General features: G+C 43.7%; 1 protein-coding gene across 2 annotated transcripts in view; it reads right to left on the bottom strand.

Annotated features, from left to right (window-relative positions):
• Nucleotides 1-19097, bottom strand: part of SMO (smoothened, frizzled class receptor) — a 28277-nt gene extending 9180 nt beyond the window's left edge. The window contains exon 1 of one of the 2 annotated variants that reach the window (XM_027968796.3): nt 18254-19097. In XM_027968796.3, the coding sequence (XP_027824597.1) occupies nt 18254-18578 (325 nt within the window). In that variant the 5' untranslated portion in view covers nt 18579-19097. Of the gene's footprint in view, nt 1-162 lie in introns of both variants that reach the window. The other variant, XM_042248811.2, reaches the window with a different exon arrangement.
• Nucleotides 19098-20094: the final 997 nt, after the last annotated feature.

Genomic DNA, 20094 nt, shown 5'->3' with positions numbered 1-20094 from the left:
AGAACCCAAAATCAATTTACCTTTTAATTTTTCAGGGGCATTCTTAAACCTTCTACAGTCCATGGGGAAGGAGGGCTGTGGGACCCACCCCCACAGGGCCCGTGCACCAGATCCAGGAGGTGTTTCCCCTTGCCCAGACCCCCGGACCCTTGTTCCTCTTACCAAGCTGAGGTGGGACAGAGAACAGGTAGGAGCTTAGGAAGAGGTAGTCAGGGGAGCCAGGTAATCCAAAGCCAGAAGAGGAAACAGGAAATCAGATGGAGAGAAACAGAGGAGGCTGTTTCCAGTGCAGGGGGAGGAAAGGTCTTGTCAGCAAGACGCACGCAGGTGGAGGTCTCCCAGCACCCCCGCCCCAGCCCAGGCCTCTACCCTGCTCCCCCGCTGGCTGAGCTCACTTCAGCATTCCATCCCTCTGTTCCTCCTGAATCATCCCTCCTGCAGGAACACCTATTTCCCAAACAAGACATTGTATTAGGATAAGCTTCTGAGGAAGTGAGAGCTGACATGGGGAACTGCCCAGGCTGGAGCTGGTGGGGGCAGGTAACTTCTCTTTTGGGGAGGGAGGGATAAGGAGCATGGACCTCAAAATTTGGCCTGCCTGAGTCCAAACTGTGGCTCTACCATTTCCTGGCTGTGTGATCTTGGACAAATTACTTAATCTTGAGCCTTAATTTCCTCATCTGTGAAATGGGGACAATAGATTTAGTGGAACTGTGGTGCAGAGTGAAATAATGTGCCAAATGTATATAGCCCAGTACCTGTCATATACTAAGCACTCAAGAGATATTAGCTGTTACTGTTACTTATCTGAGGCCTCTGACCACTCACAGCTCTCACTAGCAAAGCCTATTCTAAGGGCGCAAAGCAAATTCCTATTGCTTAATAGGCAGTGTTCTTGAGGGACTTCCCTGGTGGTTCAGTGGCTAAGACTCTATCCAGGTTTGATCCCTGATCAGGGGACTAGTCAACTAAAAGGTGCAGCATGCTGCGACTAAAGATCCCACCTGCAGCAACTAAGACCCAACGCAGCAAAATTATATATAGATATAAATTTTTTTTAAGTGACAGACTTTATTTTCTTGGGCTCCAAAATCACTGCAGATGACTGCAGTAATGAAAGTGACTGCAGCCATGAAATTAAGATGCTTGCGCCTTGGAAGCCTGGCGTGCTGCAATCCATGGGGCTACAGAGTCGGACACAACGGAGCAACTGAACTGAACTGGTATTTTAAAAGAAGACATGTTCCTACCAACGGTTCTCAGACCTGACTCAAATCAGAATCACCTGGGGGACCTCTATCCCTCTAGATGGAGAACCCAGTCTCCAAAATTCTGACTGCCTGGGTATGGGTGGAGGACACAGCAGTGGTTGCCAGGGGATGGAGTAGGAGAGGACTTTGCCTACCAAGGGACAGCACGAGGGAACATTTGGGGGTGATGGGGCTGTTCTCCATCTTGAATGCAGTGGCTGCATCCAGGCTATGCCTTTGTCTAAACTCACAGAACTGTGACAACAAAGAAAGTGAATTTTACTGGATGTTTATTACACAATACATTTTAAATAGGGAGGAGCTCCCTAGAGTAAAATGTATTTTAGAGGAGAAACAGATGGACGTTTAATAAAGATACTGTGGAATATGGGCTGGTCTTAGTGACTTGCTCTACCAATAAAATGTGGTGGCAGTGATGTTCTCAAACTCTCAAGCCTGGATCATAATAAGAAGCCATTTGGTTTTTGCCTGGGTCTCTTGGAACCCTTGTTCTTGAAGCCCAGTTGCCATGTAATCAGATTAACTATCCCAAGGCTGTCCTGCTGAAGAGGCCTGGTGGAGACTGCATTGACAGACCCTGGGCCCAAAAGAAGAAAGGGAAAGGTCAGTTCACTTCAGTGGCTCAGTCGTGTCTGACTGTTTGTGACCCCACAGGCTGCAGCACACCAGGCTTCCCTGTCCATCACCAACTCCTGGAGCCTACTCAAACTCATGTCCATCGCGTCAGTCATGCCATCCACCATCTCATCCTTTGTTGTCCCCTTCTCATTGAAAGAGAAAGAGATGCTGCGTTTTTCAAGTTCCCAACTTTTCCAGTTATCCCAGTGAAGGCCTCAGACATTTGGGAACAGAAACAAGCCATCCCTGCTGAGTGCTGCCCAGATTGTAGACTCATGAGCAAAAGGAATGGTTCTTGTTTTAAGCCACCAGGTTTTGGAATGCTTTGTAATATAACAATGAATAACTATTAATAGAACACATGCACACACACATACATACAATATTCTGTTACTTTTCTGGATTTTGTGATATCTGTGGTAATTAAAAAAGAGAAAAAGAAAAAACAAGCCTACTGCATAGTACAGGGCACTCTATTTAATACACTGTAATGATGTATAAGGAATAGAATCTGAAAAAGAATAGATATATGTATATGTAAAATGATTCACCTTGCTATACAGCAGAAACTAACACAACACTGTAAATTAATTTTAAATAATAAAATGCAATAAAATTAATTTTAAATATAAAATAAAAATTAATTTTAAAAATAAAAACTCACTGAAGAAAAACAAAAAAAAAAGAAAATGAAATTGCTTTTAAAAAAAGAAAGACAGCTTTAAATATATATATATAAGAAGACTAAGATCATGGCATCTGGTCCCATCACTTCATGGCAAATAGATGGGGAAACAGTGTCAGACTTCATTTTTCTGGGCTCCAAAATCACTGCAGATGGTGATTGCAGCCATGAAATTAAAAGACGCTTACTCCTTGGAAGGAAAGTTATGACCAACCTAGATAGCATATTGAAAAGCAGAGACATTACTTTGCCAACAAAGGTCCATCTAATCAAGGCTATGGTTTTTCCAGTGGTCATGTATGGATGTGAGAGTTGGACTGTGAAGAAAGCTGTGCCGAAGAATTGATGCTTTTGAACTGCGGTGTTGGAGAAGACTCTTGAGGGTCCCTTGGACTGCAAGGAGATCCAACCAGTCCATCCTAAAGGAGATCAGTCCTGGGTGTTCTTTGGAAGGACTGATGCTAAAGCTGAAACTCCAATACCTTGGCCACCTCATACGAAGAGTTGACTCATTGGAAAAGACTTTGATGCTGGGAGGGATTGGGGGCAGGAGGAGAAGGGGACGACAGAGGATGAGATGGCTGAATGGCATCACTGACTTGACAGACATGAGTTTGAGTGAACTCCGGGAGTTGGTGATGGACAGGGAGGCGTGGCGTGCTGCGATTCATGGGGTCGCAAAGAGTCGGACACGACTGAGCGACTGAACTGAACTGATATATATAATTTGTTTATATATTTGGCTGCACTGGGATCTCAGTTGCAGCATGTGGGATCTAGTTTCCTGACCAGGGGTCGGACTGAGGCCCCCTGCATTGGGAGCTGAAGTCTTAGCCACTGGATCACCAGGGAGGTCCCAACTATCAGCTTTTTAAAGTATGCAATTTTTCTTTTTTTTCATTTTAAATATTGTTTTGTACTTTAAAAATAAAATCTTCAAGGAAAAGATAGATTATTAAATAAATCTTGAAAGACAATTGAGGGGGGACTTCCCTGGCAGTCCACTGGTTAAGACCCCAAACTTCAATGCAGCAGACTCGTATTTGATCCCCTGGTCAGGGAACTAAGATTCCCCCATTCAGGGCAGTGCAGCCAGAAAAAAAGAGAAAAAGAAAAAACAAACTTCCTGCATAACACAGGGCACTCTATTCAATACACTGTAATGATCTATAGGGAATAGAACCTGAAAAAGAGTGGATATATGTATATGTATAATGATTCATCTTGCTATACAGCAGAAACTAACAGAGCACTGTAAATTAATTTTAATTAATAAAATGTAATAAAATTAATTTTAAATATAAAATAAAAATTAATTTTAAAAATAAAAACTCACTGAAGAAAAACAACAACAAAAAAAAGAAAATGAAATTGCTTTAAAAAAAGAAAGACAACTGATGAGGCAGCTTGGGGAAAAAACAAGTTGGATCCTTACCCCATTTCTTACATAAAAAATAAATTCCAGATGAATCAAAATAACTGCACTATTAAAAAAAAATTAGACTACTCGAAGAAAAAGTGGAAAATGTTTTTTGAAAATCCTAGAGTGGAGAAGGCCTTTTGAAGTATGACACAAAACTAGAAATTTTGAAATAAAAGATTTGAAGAAAAGACTTCAGAAAAATAGATAGTGGCTTCCCAGGTGGTGCTGGTGGTAAAGAATGAACCTGCCTCCCAATGCAGAAAAATAGATAAATTCAGTAGGGTAAAAAACAAGATCATAAGAAAAGCAAGACACTGAGAAAATATATGTCCAATAAACATCACAGGTAAAGAAAGAATTACTTTCCTTATGTGCATAAAGCTCTTCTAAATCAATAAGAAATTCATAATCCTATAGAAAAATGGGCAAAAGATAAGCAAGAGATCACACACAGAAAATACAAATGGCCTTTAAAAACATAAAGAGATGCTCAGTCTCACTCAATAAATGTGAAACAGAACTATAATGATATCTTTTTTTAATCTTTAGAAGGATAAAGATCAAAACATTTGAAAATGCTATTTTGGCAAGAGCGTAGGGGAGACTGGCAGTTTTGTACATTTTTAGTAGGAATAAAAATTATTAAATACTTATGGAGACTATCTGATACCAGCTATCAAATATACTCACAATTCCACTTTACATGTTCACAAAAATCATATATAAGATTATTTATTGTAATATCATTTGTAATAGCAGAAAAGTAGAAACATCCTTAATATATATCCATCAATAGGAGACCTACTAAATAAAATGTCACACATCAATATAATAGAACACTATCCAGGCTTGAACTATTTGTGATGAACTGAAACAACCTCCACTATATCCTGTTAAACGGGTGCAGTTGAGTAGAGGATACTCAACTGAGCCCGCAGAACCACTACTGGTTATGAGAGGGAAAATAAGAACATGTATACATTTGTACACGTTAGATTCTACAAAAAGACACACAAACTAGTGTTGGCGGTTGCCTGTGGGAGGGGAAATGGGGAGCAGGAAGCAGAAATGGAAGGGTTTGACTTTGGTTACTTTTCAATTTTGTACTACCTATTTTATTAAAGTAATTAAGCTTAAAAAATAAATATGTAAATTACTGGGGTGGAGGAAGCTTCCCAGAGAAGATAAGGAAATGCAACTGGAAACAAGAAGAAAGGGGACATCAATTTTATCTATTTTTTTTCTTTTTTTTGGCTGTGAGACTGCCAGGGAATTCCCTTGTTTTATTTCCTTAATAAAATATGAAATAAAAATTATGAACATAGGTGTTATAATAGTTTCTTCACTTTTTCTATATTTATGTACTTTAAAAATAATATTTGACACAATTTAAACTTTAAAAAAGAATTTGTGTGATTCTGATGATCAGTCAAGTTGAAATCCATTGTGCTAAGGATGGTTCAACATTAGAAAATTTCATCAATGCAATTTACCACGTTGACGGAAAAAAATCATATGATCATCTCAACAGAAGAAGTGGTTGATAAAGTTCAACATCCATCCATGGTAAAAATAATAATCGGCAAATTAGGAATAGAAGAAAATTTCCTTAATCTGATAAAATATAACTACAAGATTCCTATACCAAATATCACATTTAATGGTGAAAGGTATAAGAGCTTTCTCTTTAGAATGAAGAAAAAGTCAAGGATGAAGACTTCTGCTACTAATATCACTTCTATTTAACCATGTACTGGAGGTTTTAAGTAGTACAGTAAGGCAATAAAGAATATAGTACATATAGCTTGAAAAAGGAGGAACAAAACTCATTCACAAATGAGATGACTTTGTATGTATATAAATTTAGTTTGTTTACTGGATTTAAAATCAATTGTATCTCTATGCAACAGCAACCAACAAAATGAAATATAAAAGCACAATTTATAACAGCATTAAATGTCAAGTACCTAGGAATAAATCTAACAAGTGAACTTTTTGCAGAAAATTGCAAAAAATACTGAGAAAATTAAAGATCTACATAGAATACTTAATGAAATTATTCGAAGACACAATATTGTAAAGATGTTATTTTTTTCAAATTAATATATATACTCAATGTAATTCCAATCAAAACCACCAACAAATACTTTTACATGAAAATACAAAGGGTTAAGAATAGACCACACTGTCTATTAAATAGTGCCATCCTCTAAAGCAGAGGTTCTTAGCCTGGAGGTCACAAAGAGAATTTAGGGGTCCATGAACCTGGATGGGAAAAAATTATATCTAACTGAAATTTAGTCTTTCCCAATTATGAATGTGAGCAACAAACCACAGAAATGTTAGCAGTACCTGTGGCTTTGTCACAAATGGAAATTAGATACTTTTGTTGGAAACACCTCAAAATATTGTTACTGCTCATCACTACCTTGACATTACAGTGCTTATTAAACCCACACTAACATTCAGAACAGAGGTGATGGCACCCCACTCCAGTACTCTTGCCTAGCAAATCCCATGGACAGAGGAGCCTGGTAGGCTGCAGTCCATGGGGTCACGAAGAGTCGGACACGACTGACCGACTTCACTCTTACTTTTCACTTTCACGCATTGGAGAGGGAAATGGCAACCCACTCCAGTGTTCTTGCCTGGAGAATCCCAGGGACGGGGGAGACTGGTGGGCTGCAGTCTATGGGGTCATACAGAGTCGGACACAACTGAAGTGACTTAGCAGCAGCAGCAGCAACATTCAGAAAACGAAGATCATGGCATCTGGTCCCATCACTTCATGGCAAATAGATGGGGAAACAGTGGAAACAGTGTCAGACTTTATTTGGGGGGGCTCCAAAATCACTGCAGATGGTGACTGCAGCCATGAAATTAAAAGATGCTTACTCCTTGGAAGGAAAGTTATGACCAACCTAGATAGCATATTGAAAAGCAGAGACATTACTTTGCCAACAAAGGTCCCATCTAGTCAAGACTATGGTTTTTCCAGTGGTGAATGGATGTGAGAGCTGGACTGTGAAGAAAGCTGAGTGCTGAAGAACTGATGCTTTTGAACTGTGGTGTTGGAAAAGACTCTTGAGAGTCCCTTGGACTGCAAAGAGATCCAACCAGTCCATTCTGAAGGAGATAAGCCCTGGGATTTCTTTGGAAGGAATGATGCTGAAGCTGAAACTCCAGTACTTTGGCCACTTCATGCAAAGAGTTGACTCATCGGAAAAGACTCTGATGCTGGGAGGGATTGGGGGCAGAAGAAGGGGACGACAGAGGATGAGATGGCTGGATGGCATCACTGACTCGATGGACGTGAGTCTGAGTGAACTCCAGGAGCTGGTGATGGACAGGGAGGCCTCGCATGCTGCGATTCATGGGGTCGCAAAGAGTCGGACACGACTGAGCGACTGAACTGAACTGAACTGAAATGTTATCTAGTGTACTAATAAAGAAGCACACATACATTAGATTGCAAACTTGTTTTTTAACACTTGAAAACTATATTTCAATATAATTAATTTCTTTTGTAATCCTATATGCTTTTCAATCCTTTGTGCTCTACTTTATGGATTAAAAATACTATACTGAGAAGGGGCCCATAGGTTTTACCAGACTGTCAAAAAGGTTTATAGCTCAAAGAAGGTAAAGAACCCTGCTATAGTGAAACATATACATTACCATATGTAAAATAGATAGCTAGTGGGAAGTTGCTATACAACACAGGAAGCTCAGCCCGGTACTCTGTAACAACCTACAGGGGTGGGATGGGGGCTGGGGTGGAAGGGAGGTTCAAGAAGGAAGGGATATATGTATACTTATGGCTGATTCATGTTGTTGTATAGCAGAAATCAACACAACATTGTAAAGCAATTATCCTCCAATTAAAAATAAAATTAAAAAAAAGGACCACGCTATAAAGATATGATAATTAAAGGGACTTCCTTAGTGGTCCAGTGGTTAAGACTCCAAGTTCCCAAATCAGGGGACACAGGTTTGATTTCTGGTTGGGGAACCGAGATTCTGCATGCCCAGAGGCATGATTTTTTAAAAAAGATATTATAATTAAGATGGTATGATAAGAGATAGACAAATAGACATATGGAATGGAATAAAGATCCCAGAAACAAAAACATATTTGAACACTTGATTTATGGCAGACCAGTACAGAAAATAATTTTTTAAAAATAAACGATGTTGAAATAATATATATGAAACTGGAGTTCTAAAATAATCAATTCCAGGTGAATTATGTACCTAAAATGAAAGGAAAGAAGGTAACAGAATGAATTCTTGACTTTGTGGTATGAAAGGACTTAAAAGTAAGACACAATAAGCACTAATCATAAAAAGTTTGATAAATGACTACCTTAAAGTTCAGAACTTCTGTCCAACAGAAGACACTGAGAGAATGAAAAGGCATGCTGCAGAATAGAAAGAATTTTCAACACTTACAACCAATAAAGGACTCATATATAGCATATATAAAGACTACAAATCTTACAAATGTGACAGATAGTCTGACAGAAAAATGGGCCACAGATCTGAACAGAGGTTTCACAAAAGAAGAAATCTAAATGGCCAGTGAGGGAACATCTGAAATGGTGCTTAACCTCACTAGCAATCAGGGAAATACAAATTAAAAGCACAAATACATACAACCACACAGCCACTAGACTGGCAAAAAAAAATTTTCTTTCAAACTTAATTTTTTATTTTGTCCTGGGGTCTAGCCAATTAACAATGTTGTAGTAGTGTCAGGTGAATAGAAGGGACTCACCCATACACATACATGTATCCATTCTCCTCCAAACCTCCGTCCCATCCAGGCTGCCACATAACATTATGAATAGAGTTCCAGGTGCTAGACAGTAGGTCCTCGTGGGTTATCCTCTTTGAAAACAGCAGTGTGTACATGACCTTCCCAAACTCCCTAACTGTCCCTTCTCCTTGGCAACCATAAGTTTGTTTTCTAAATCTGTGTCTCTTTCTGTTTCGTAAGTTCATTTGTAAAATTCCTTTTTAGATCTCATATATAAGGGATGCCATATGATGTTTCTCCTCCATCTGACTTACTTCACTCAGTATGACACTCTCCAGGTCCATCCATGTTACTGAAAATGACATTATTTCATTCTTTTTTGTGTGTGACAATTGTTTATTTAAATTAAAAAAAAATTTTGCAGCCTTGTGTTGGTTTCTGCTATATAACAATGCAAATCAGCCATAATTATACTACATCCCCTCCTTCTCAAGCCTCCCTCTCCTCCCCAACCCCAACCCTCCAGGTCATCACAGAGCGCCAGACTGGGCTCCCTATGCTCCATAGCAGTTTATCGCCAGCTTACAGCTGATAGTGTATATATGGTGATGCTACTTCTCCATTCATCCCGCTCTCTCCCTCCCTCATTGTGTCCACAAGTCCATTCTTTACACCTGCATCTCCCTTCCTCCCCTGTAAATAGGTTCATCAATATCCATTTTCCTTTTAACGGCTAAATAATATTCCACTGTATATAAGTACCATATCTTCTTCATCCATTCCTCTGTTGATCGACATTTAGGTTGCTTCCATGTCTTGGCTATTGTAAACAGTGCAGCGATGAACACCAGAGTTCATGTATCCTTTCGGATCATGTTTTTCTCCAGATATATGCCCATGAGTGGGACTGCAGGGTCACATGGTAGCTCTATTTTTAGTTTCTTAAGGGACCACCATACTGTTCTCCATAGTGGCTATACCAATTTACATTTACACCAACAGTGTAGAAGGGTTCCCTTCTCTTCATCCACCATTTGTTTGTGGATTTTTTGGTGATAGCCATTCTGACCAGTATTAAGTAATATCTCATTGTACTGGTGATTTGCATTTCTCTAATAACTATCAATGTTGAACATCTTTTCATGAGACATATCTATATGTCCTCTTCGGAGAAATGTCTATTCAGATCTTCTAGATTGGCAAAAACTTAAAACACTGACAGTACCAAGTGTCAGAAATAACATGGAGCCGTGGTGACTCTTCTACAGGAACAGTGAGTGTAGAAGTTGGTACAATCATTTTGAAAAACTGGCGTTATGTAGCAAAGCTGATATGCGTGCCCTCTTACCTAGCGATTCCATTTCTCTCAGTATGTACCTAGAGAAATTTGACCCAGGGGCACCAGGATATATAGAAAAGAATATTCACAGCAATGTTATTCATAGTAGCCAAAAACAGAGATAACTTAAATGTTTAAGAACAACCAAAAGGGGACTTTCCTGGTGATTCAGTGGTTAAGAATCTACCTGCCAATCAGGGGACATGGACTTGACCCCTGGTCTGTGAGGACCCCACCCGCGAAGGAGCAACTAAGCCTGTGCATCACAACTCCTGAGCCCATGTGATACAGCTACTGAAGCTTGCACGCCTTAGAGCCCATGTAAGGCAACAAGAGAAGCCTGTGCATCGCAATGAAGAGTAGCTCCCGCTCACTGCAACCGGAGAAAGCCCTTGAGCAGTAACAAAGACCCAGCACAGCCAAAACCAAAAACAAACAAACAAAAAGAACAATAAGATAGATAAATTGTGGTATATTGTACAATGGAGTGCTATTCAGCAATAAAAAATAAGCTGCAACAATATGGATGAATTTTACAAAATAACATAGAGCAAAAGAAATAAGACATAAAAGAATACACACAGCTCAGTTCCATCTGTTTAGAGGTAAAAAAAAAAAAAAAACATGCAAAACTGAAATACACCGTTCAGGGATTCCAAAACTAGATGGTAAAACTATGGAGGAAAGAGGGAATGATCATCAAAAACATCCGGGTAGTGGTTACTTCTAGAAGAGGAGGGAAGGAGATGTGATTGGAAAAGGCAAAGGGAGCTCCTGGGTGGCCCACCATCACTTGACTCAGGTGTCATTTTATATTTATTTATTATTTAGTACCTCTGTGTCGTACGCACCGTATGTATACAGGCTACATTTCACAATTCAAAAGGTAAAAATCTGAAGCAAAAATGAAAACTTGAGCCCGTGGGTATTTCTCTGATTTTTATACTTTCCAAAAATATATATTTTAAAAATGATTCTGATCATCAGCCAGGTTTGGGAACAGCTCTAAGGAAATTCTTTCTGGTCTGCCTTTGCAAATAACACACCTCCTCTCAATCTCTCAGCTAGATGTCTGAGTAGCAAACGAGAAATTCCTTCCAGCTTCTCCAGCTCTTCCCTACCAGCTGCCCCCAGCTGGGGGACAGGGCTGCACACCCCTGTGCACACAGAGAGCACAGCAGTGGTCAAAGAGGCTACGTGCTGGTTCTCAGGGACCTATTTCCCCTGCCAGCCACAGGTCTCTCTGCTTTCTTACCCCATTTACCAAACCAACCAGGTCTGGCCAAATGTGGGCCATAGCCTGGATAAGTATGTTTGTCTGGTCAGCTTGGAAAGCCTGAAAGGAGACATTTCAAACTATCCTGGGGTAAGATGCTGAGTGCCTGAAGAAGCCCAAGTCTAGAGAGTTGAAAGATATAGGAGAGGCAGACCTGAGTTCTATATAAACTTACAAATTGGCCCAACCTGAGATATTCCTCACTTCCAAAGGCTCAGCATTCCAGGCTGAGGAAGCTCATAGTGGCTACCTCTCTTCAGCAACTCCTATTCTAGGTTTGGCTGAGCATCAAAGAATTGATGCTTTTGAACTGTGGTGTTGGAGAAGACTCTTGAGAGTCCTCTGGACTTCAAGGAGCTCAAACCAGTCAATGCTAAAGGATATCAGTCCTGAATATTCATTGGAAGGACTGATGCTGAAGCCAAAGCTCCAATACTTTGGCCACCTGATGCGAAGAGCCGACTCATTTGAAAAGATCCTGATATATCTACTACTGGGGGCAGGAATCCCTCAGAAGAAATGGAGTAGCCATCATGGTCAACAAAAGAGTCTGAAATGCAGTACTTGGATGCAATCTCAAAAACGACAGAATGATCTCTGTTCGTCTCCAAGGCAAACCATTCAATATCACAGTTATCCAAGTCTATGCCCCAACCAGTAACGCTGAAGAAGCTGAAGTTGAATGGTTTTATGAAGACCTACAAGACCTTTTAGAACTAACACCCAAAAAAGATGTCCTTTTCATTATAGGGGACTGGAATGCAAAAGTAGAAAGTCAAGAAACACCTGGAGTAACAGGCAAATTTGGCCTTGGAATGAGGAATGAAGCAGGGCAAAGACTAATAGAGTTTTGCCAAGAAAATGCACTGATCACAGCAAACACCCTCTTCCAACAACACAAGAGAAGACTCTACACATGGACATCACCAGATGGTCAACACCGAAATCAGATTGATTATACTCTTTGCAGCCAAAGATGGAGAAGCTCTATACAGTCAGCAAAAACAAGACCAGGAGCTGACTGTGACTCAGATCATGAACTCCTTATTACCAAATTTGGACTGAAATTGAAGAAAGTAGGGAAAACCACTAGACCATTCAGGTATGACCTAAATCAAATCCCTGATGATTATACAGTGGAAGTGAGAAATAGATTTAAGGGCCTAGATCTGATAGATAGAGTGCCTGATGAACTATGGATGGAGGTTCGTGGCATTGTACAGGAGACAGGGATCAAGACCATCCCCATGGAAAAGAAATGCAAAAAAGCAAAATGGCTGTCTGGGGAGGCCTTACAAATAGCTATGAAAAGAACAGGGGCAAAAAGCAAAGGAGAAAAGGAAAGATATAAGCATCTGAATGCAGAGTTCCAAAGAATAGCAAGGAGAGATAAGAAAGCCTTCTTCAACGATCAATGCAAAGAAATAGAGGAAAAGAACAGAATGGGAAAGCCTAGAGATCTCTTCAAGAAAATTAGAGATACCAAGGGAACATTTCTTGCAAAGATGGGCTCGATAAAGGACAGAAATGGTCTGGACCTAACAGAAGCAGAAGATATTAAGAAGAGGTGGCAAGAATACACAGAAGAACTGTACAAAAAAGATCTTCATGACCCAGATAATCATGATGATGTGATCACTAATCTAGAGCCAGACATTTTGGAATGTGAAGTCAAGTGGGCCTTAGAAAGAATCACTACGAACAAAGCTAGTGGAGGTGATGGAATTCCAGTTGAGCTGTTTCAAATCCTGAAAGATGATGCTGTGAAAGTGCTACACTCAATATGCCAGCAAATTTGAAAAACTCAGCAGTGGCCACAGGACTGGAAAAGTTCAGTTTTCATTCCAATCCCAAAGAAAGGCAATGCCAAAGAATGCTCAAACTACCGCACAATTGCACTCATCTCACATGCTAGTACAGTAATGCTCAAAATTCTCCAAGCCAGGCTTCAGCAATATGTGAACCGTGAACTCCCTGATGTTCAAGCTGGTTTTAGAAAAGGCAGAGGAACCAGAGATCAAATTGCCAACATCTGCTGGATCATCAAAAAAGCAAGAGAGTTCCAGAAAAACAGCTATTTCTGCTTTATTGACTATGCCAAAGCCTTTGACTGTGTGGATCACAATAAACTGTGGAAAATTCTGAAAGAGATGGGAATACCAGACCACCTGACCTGCCTCTTGAGAAATCTGTATGCTGGTCAGGAAGCAACAGTTAGAACTGGATATGGAACAACAGACTGGTTCCAAATAGGAAAAGGAGTACGTCAAGGCTGTATATTGTCACCCTGCTTATTTAACTTCTATACAGAATACATCATGAGAAACGCTGGACTGGAAGAAACACAAGCTGGAATCAAGATTGCCAGGAGAAATATCAATAACCTCAGATATGCAGATGACACCACCCTTATGGCAGAAAGTGAAGAGGAACTAAAAAGCCTCTTGATGAAAGTGAAAGAGGAGAGTGAAAAAGTTGGCTTAAAGCTCAACATTCAGAAAACGAAGATCATGGCATCTGGTCCCATCACTTCATGGCAAATAGATGGGGAAACAGTAGAAACAGTGTCAGACTTTATTTTGGGGGGCTCCAAAATCACTGCAGATGGTGATAGCAGCCATGAAATTAAAAGACACTTACTCCTTGGAAGAAAAGTTATGACCAACCTAGATAGCATATTCAAAAGCAGAGACATTACTTTGCCGACTAAGGTCTATCTAGTCAGGGCTATGGTTTTTCCTGTGGTCATGTATGGATGTGAGAGTTGGACTGTGAAGAAGGCTGAGCGCCAAAGAATTGATGCTTTTGAACTGTGGTGTTGGAGAAGACTCTTGAGAGTCCCTTGGACTGCAAGGAGATCCAACCAGTCCATTCTGAAGGAGATAAGCCCTGGGATTTCTTAGGAAGGAATGATGCTAAGGCTGAAGCTCTAGTACTTTGGCCACCTCATGCGAAGAGTTGACTGATTGGAAAAGACTCTGATGCTGGGAGGGATTGGGGGCAGGAGGAGAAGGGGACGACAGAGGATGAGATGGCTGGATGGCATCACCGACCCGATGCACATGAGTTTGGGTGAACTCCGGGAGTTGGTGATGGACAGGGAGGCGTGGCGTGCTGCGATTCATGGGGTCGCAAAGAGTCGGACATGACTGAGCAACTGAACTGAACTGATCCTGGGAAAGATTGAGGGCAGGAGGAGAAGGGGGTGACAGAGGATGAGATGATTGGATAGCATCACTAACTCAATGGACATGATTCTGAACAAACTCTGGGAGATGGTGAAAGACAGGGAGCCTGACATGCTGCAATTCATGGGGTCGCAAAGAGTCAGACACAACTGAGCAAGAGAACAACAATTCTAGGTTTGCTGGGACTCTCCACACAGATGGCTTCCCTGGTGAATCAGCTGGTAAAGAAGCTGCCAGCAATGCAGGGGACCTGGGTTTGATCCCTGGGTTTGGAAGATCCCTAGGAGAAGGGAACGGCTACCCACTCCATTCTGGCCTGGAGAACTCCATGGACTTTATAGTCCATGGGATTGCAAAGAGTCAGACACGATTGAGCGACTTTCACTTTCCACACAGATGTCCAAATGAGCCCCTCTAATTCACATGACCAAAACGAACTCGTACTTTCTTCCTAAACCTCCTCCTTCTCTAGCATTTTCCAGCTTAGTGAGAGTGAACGATACCACCTTCCATCCAAGCCTGAAACGTGGGTCCTCCTGCTCACTCATCAGCAAGTCCCATTGGTTCTACTTCTGAAATCCCAGGATCTGTCCACTTCTTCCAAGCTGTCACCCTAGTACTGACCACCATCATCTCTACTTCAACCATTCCTTCAGCAAGCAAACCGGCTTCAGGCTTCCCTTCCTCCCACGGCTTCTTCACACAGTACTCAAGGAGATCGGTCTGAAATGCAAATATGATTCCATCTCTCTTCATTAAAAGCCTTCAGTGGCCCCTTCTTATTTTCCGGCAAACATCCAAACTTTCCAATATGGGATATGAATCCCTTTATTTTCTAATTCTCTAGGTCTTATTTCTTAGAATCCTATCCCTCACATGCTTTGATTCAGTTCTACTGAAATTCTTATACTTCCTTAAAAGTATCAAGCCCTCTCACCTCTACACCTTTGCACATCTATATCCTCTTTCTATCCCTTCCCACCCAAATCATCCTTGGCCCCAGAAACTCCTACTTATTTCTCAGGTTGTGGACTAAATGTCAGTTCCTCCGGAGGTCTCTCCTTGTTCCCCAGTCCTCTGTGTTCCCTCAGCATCCTACCAGGTCACAATACCTCGTAGAGGTGTTGCTAAAGCCTAGTTTAATTGTCTGTCTTCCCTTGACAGCACGGATCCTGTCTGTATTCTCCATCTTTATCTGCCCCAGAAACTGATCCAGGATGACTTGTAGCCAGCACCCAAATACCTAACTGAATGAATGAGTGGACAGCTATGTACTCAGAACTCTGAGATTTAAAAAAAAAAAAAAAAGGAAAGAACAAGCCTCTACTTTCAAGTTTACAGAAACCCTAAATCATTTCCACCTACAAAAACACCTCCAAGAGCCAGATGACACTGACTACATCTTAAGCCAAATCAAGTCTACTAGTTCAGGACAGGACAAATCACTACAACTCTTAGCTGAAGGCTTGTCTGTGATTCTCACTTTTGGCTCTGGTTCACTCTACCCACTTACTGACCCAGCCCATACCTATACCTACTTCTGGCTCTACTTCACATAAAACATCTAGCAGAAAGACTAGACATAGAAAAGGAACATCCAGAAAGCATATGGGAATGGGACTGAGCTGAGGGATGAAGGGTGATGGCAGAGAAGAGCTCAGAGTAAACTAAGGACCAGGGCTCAGTGCCGGAACCCCGGCAGGACTGTGTCCCATCAGAGCCACAGCTAGTGAGGTTCAAACCTATGCAGCCAGCAGATGGTTCTAACTCCTAAACTTTTCTGCCAAAACCACTACTGCCCAGCAACTGCTTTCAGGAGCTTGGGCTGGAGAGAGTTTCATACCCTTCCACCTTGATTTGATGATAACTACAGAAGGGCAGCATCACACATGCATTTAAGTTAGGGGAATTCAACCATGAGCCCCTGTTAAATAAATAAGGAGAGAGAGAGACGGGAGGAACATATCCTTTCATAGTGTGAGCAGCTCAGAACTGGGTGAGATTCTAGTTGGAGACATTTAGATTTTCCATACAATTGGCTCCTAAACTCAAAAATGGAGAAGGAAATGGCAATCCACTCCAGTACTCTTGCCTGGAGAATCCCATGGACAGAGGAGACAGGCAGGCTATAGTCCATGGGGTCGCAGAGTCGGACATGACTGAAGCAACTTAGCAAACTCAAGGAAACCTTGTTGATAACTTTGTTTTGTGTGTGTCTTTTAAAAGTTTTATCACTTCTGCATTTATGTAATTTTAAAAACTAAAATTATATTTTCTATGTATGCCCCTTCTTATATACTATGCATTACTATCTGTTGCACATGCATACAAACATATTACCATAAAACAGGATACGAACACAAAATCACAGAGACCTTACGTTGTGGCCGTTTGTCAATTTTTCAAAGCTACTATTGATTACACATGGTTTCTGCCTACATGTTGTCTTTAGAACCCAATACCCACAAAGGATGTGGCTCCACCATGGGTACCATCCTCCAAGTTCTTCCTCTGACATCTGTACCAAGCCAGGAATGACATGGCTTTGTTCAACATCCAGCAAAGACTCAGAACTCCAGTGGTCAATGTGACAACGACAGGCAGCCTACAAACACTTCTCTATCAAGATGCTGGGGCAGAACATACGTGTGGGACATCCAAGACCTATCAAAAGAAGGAGGTTCCCATGTCTGCTCCTGGCTTTCGATTTTAGTTTCTGTTTCTTCAAGGACACTTTTGGAACCACGCTAGCTACAAGCAAGGGGTGGTGAGGCAGGTCCCCAACCCAGAAGAGTGACAAGCGGGGAGCTAATCTACTCCACACTGCTGAAGAAGGACCTGCTTGGGTTTAGTCTGCAGTTTTTCAGATCAGGTCATAATCCCAGCATGAGGTGAGGCTTCTGGGACTTCAGGCCACCATGTAAGTATCCAAGGGCCCGGACACCCCAGACTTAAGTGTCCTTCCTCAACGCAGACCAGTCTGAGAATCCAAACGTCCCAAGAACACACACATGATGGTTAGAAGAGTCTCATTCCTTCACAATTTTGGACAGGGAACGGAGTCCCCATTTTTCAGATGAGGAAACTGAAATCTCCTGTCAAAAGCAGGACAAGATCACAATCCTCTGGACTTCTGGCTCCCAAAACAAGATTTCTGGAACTTTCTGATTACCAGGGGTTTCTTACCTTTCACAAATTTCACTCAGTTTTTTTCTCCCCATTTTCCCTCAATGCCTAAATCTTCTACCCCCATCCATCTTTCCCCTTTCCCTCTCCAATTCGATTTCCTGGTCTCTGCTCCAGGGTCTAAACACCTTGCATTCCCGAGGACCCCGCTTCCAGAGTGGTACCTACGTGCAGCATCTCTTCTTAAATTTAAAAAAAAAAAAAAAGAAGAAGAAGTCCTTTCCCGTGGCTCAGAGCCCCCACCCCCTCGCTCCCAGGGGCCCTCATTCCCCCTCATCCTTTGCTTCCTACCCTGCTCAGGCCCTTTGTGACCCACTCCCTCAACTTCCTCGCCTTCCCTACCCGAGGGTCTCAAGCCTGCCTCCCAAGTTTCAGGCTCTGTTCCTCCAACTCTCCCGGGTGCTGCTCCCACCCTCTCACAAGCTCAGGCCCGAGCCTATTCTTTCGGAGAGTCCCAGGAACCCACCGCCACGGCCCCCGACCCGGGCTCCGGCTCCCGCGCGCTTACCCGACCAGAGCACGAGCTTGCCGTGCGCCTCCTCCTGGGAGTCGGAGTCCCCGGCCAGCAGCGTGGAGGTGGCCCCGTAGGGCAGCGCCGAGCCGAGGCACACGTTGTAGCGCAGCGGCTCGCAGGGGGCGGCCCGGCCGCAGTGGCTCAGCAGCGGCGGAGGGCCGGTCACGGCCGCGCTCCTTCTCGCGCTCCCGCCCGCGCTCCAGGGCCCCGGCCGGGTAGCGTTCCCGCTCAAGGCCGCCCCCCGGCCCGGGGCCCCTAGCAGCAGGAGCAGCGCCAGGAGCAGGAGCTCCGGCCCCCGTGCGAGGCGGGCAGCGGCCATGGCCAAACCCGCCAACTCAGCAGAAGCCCCGGCGCCCCCGCTCGCTCTCCGGAGCCCACCCCCCCGGCCACACGCGCCACCCTGGGGACCGCAGACGCAGCTCAGGCGACCTGTGCGCCCCGAGAGTCCGGTGCCGGGTCCCCCCGGACGCCCCGCGCGCCTCGGGCCCTCGGCACCCAACTTCGCAAACTTTGGAACCTGGGGCCCATGTTGGGCGGCGGAGGCCCGGGCCGGGATGCACAACTCTCTACCGCTTCCTGGCAATCCAAGTTATCTTCACCCCCTGGAGCCCCCTGGGCCCCCAATCTCCAGCCCCATTCCTTCTCCCACCATTAAAACCACCTCCTGGCCCCGCGATGGAGGCCAGGCGCGGGCCGGGGGTGCGGGACTGGGTCCCCGGCTCCGCCCCCGCGCCAGCCCGCCTCCCAGACGCCCCCTTCGCGTTAGAGCGCCTCAGCCCCCCGACTTCTCCCCGCCAACTACCCGGCTCCTTTGTTGCTCTAGCTCGCTTGGCTCTCTGGAATGCACGGGCCTCGCCGAGCCAAGCCCTGCCGCCCCCCCACCCCACGGCTGGGGGAGGGACCGGCCGAGGGAGGGAAGAGAAGGGGAGGGATGCGAGAAAGGAGGAGCTGGAGCTTCAGTGTAGCGGGCGCCTGGAGAGGCCCAGGCCAGGGGGCTACGGTGACCTCCCCGCTGCCTCGGGGCACAAGATGGGTGGAAATCGGAAATCGTGGCCAGTAGTTCCAGAAGACTCAGCGGGCATCTTGACTGGCCTGAGGATCGTTCAGCTTGGCCGTCTGCAGAGAGTGGACTCTTCTGGTTTACGTGGGAGAGACAAGGGATGACTGAAGTCAGCTGAACCTTCTACTACATCTAGAAGCTCCTGCCCTGCTCCCCAGTCTGCCAGTATTTTCTGCTTTTGATTAGATCTTTCAGCTTGTTCCAGAGCTCCATGGAGAAGACCACCGTTTGGAGTCCCCGCTTGTCCAAGTCCTTCCAGCTAGGGACTTGTGCGGGAGATGACCTCAGTCACTCCAGGCAGCCGCCCCTGCCTTCAGAGAGCATTCAGAGAGCATGTGTCTGGAAACCAAAAGTGTGGGCATCAAGCTTTTATTGCTACAAATGTGTGAAACGCTGAACTGTGGTTGCCAATGGCTGGTCCTGGTATGTCTTTGTGTTATGGCCGAAGGAGGCCAGGCCCTCTCTGATGGCCCTTTGCTGCTCATAGGCTACTCGTAGGCTGGCCCAGGAAGTTTAAGCTGCTCTCCTTCCCTACTCTGCCATTCTTTACATTTTCTCACTCTTTGCTTGTCAGTCACGGAATTTGATTTCACCCTGCAGTGGTTTCCACCTCTAAATAACCAATGGTCCAGCCAGAGGAGTGGACTTGCAGTGAGCAATTCTTCCTGTTGCTCAGGGGGCAGCACACTAGGGTGGCTTTTCCTTTCTCACCAGGACCCCTACCCCTTCAGCCTAGCCCAGGTGGACTAGTCCTGTTAGGCTTGGCCATTTTAGA

Source organism: Ovis aries, chromosome 4 (genome assembly GCF_016772045.2).
Source record: "Ovis aries strain OAR_USU_Benz2616 breed Rambouillet chromosome 4, ARS-UI_Ramb_v3.0, whole genome shotgun sequence".
Taxonomy (NCBI): Eukaryota; Metazoa; Chordata; class Mammalia; order Artiodactyla; family Bovidae; genus Ovis; species Ovis aries.
Note: the sequence above shows the minus strand (reverse complement) of the source record. Positions and strands in the feature narration are given on the sequence as shown.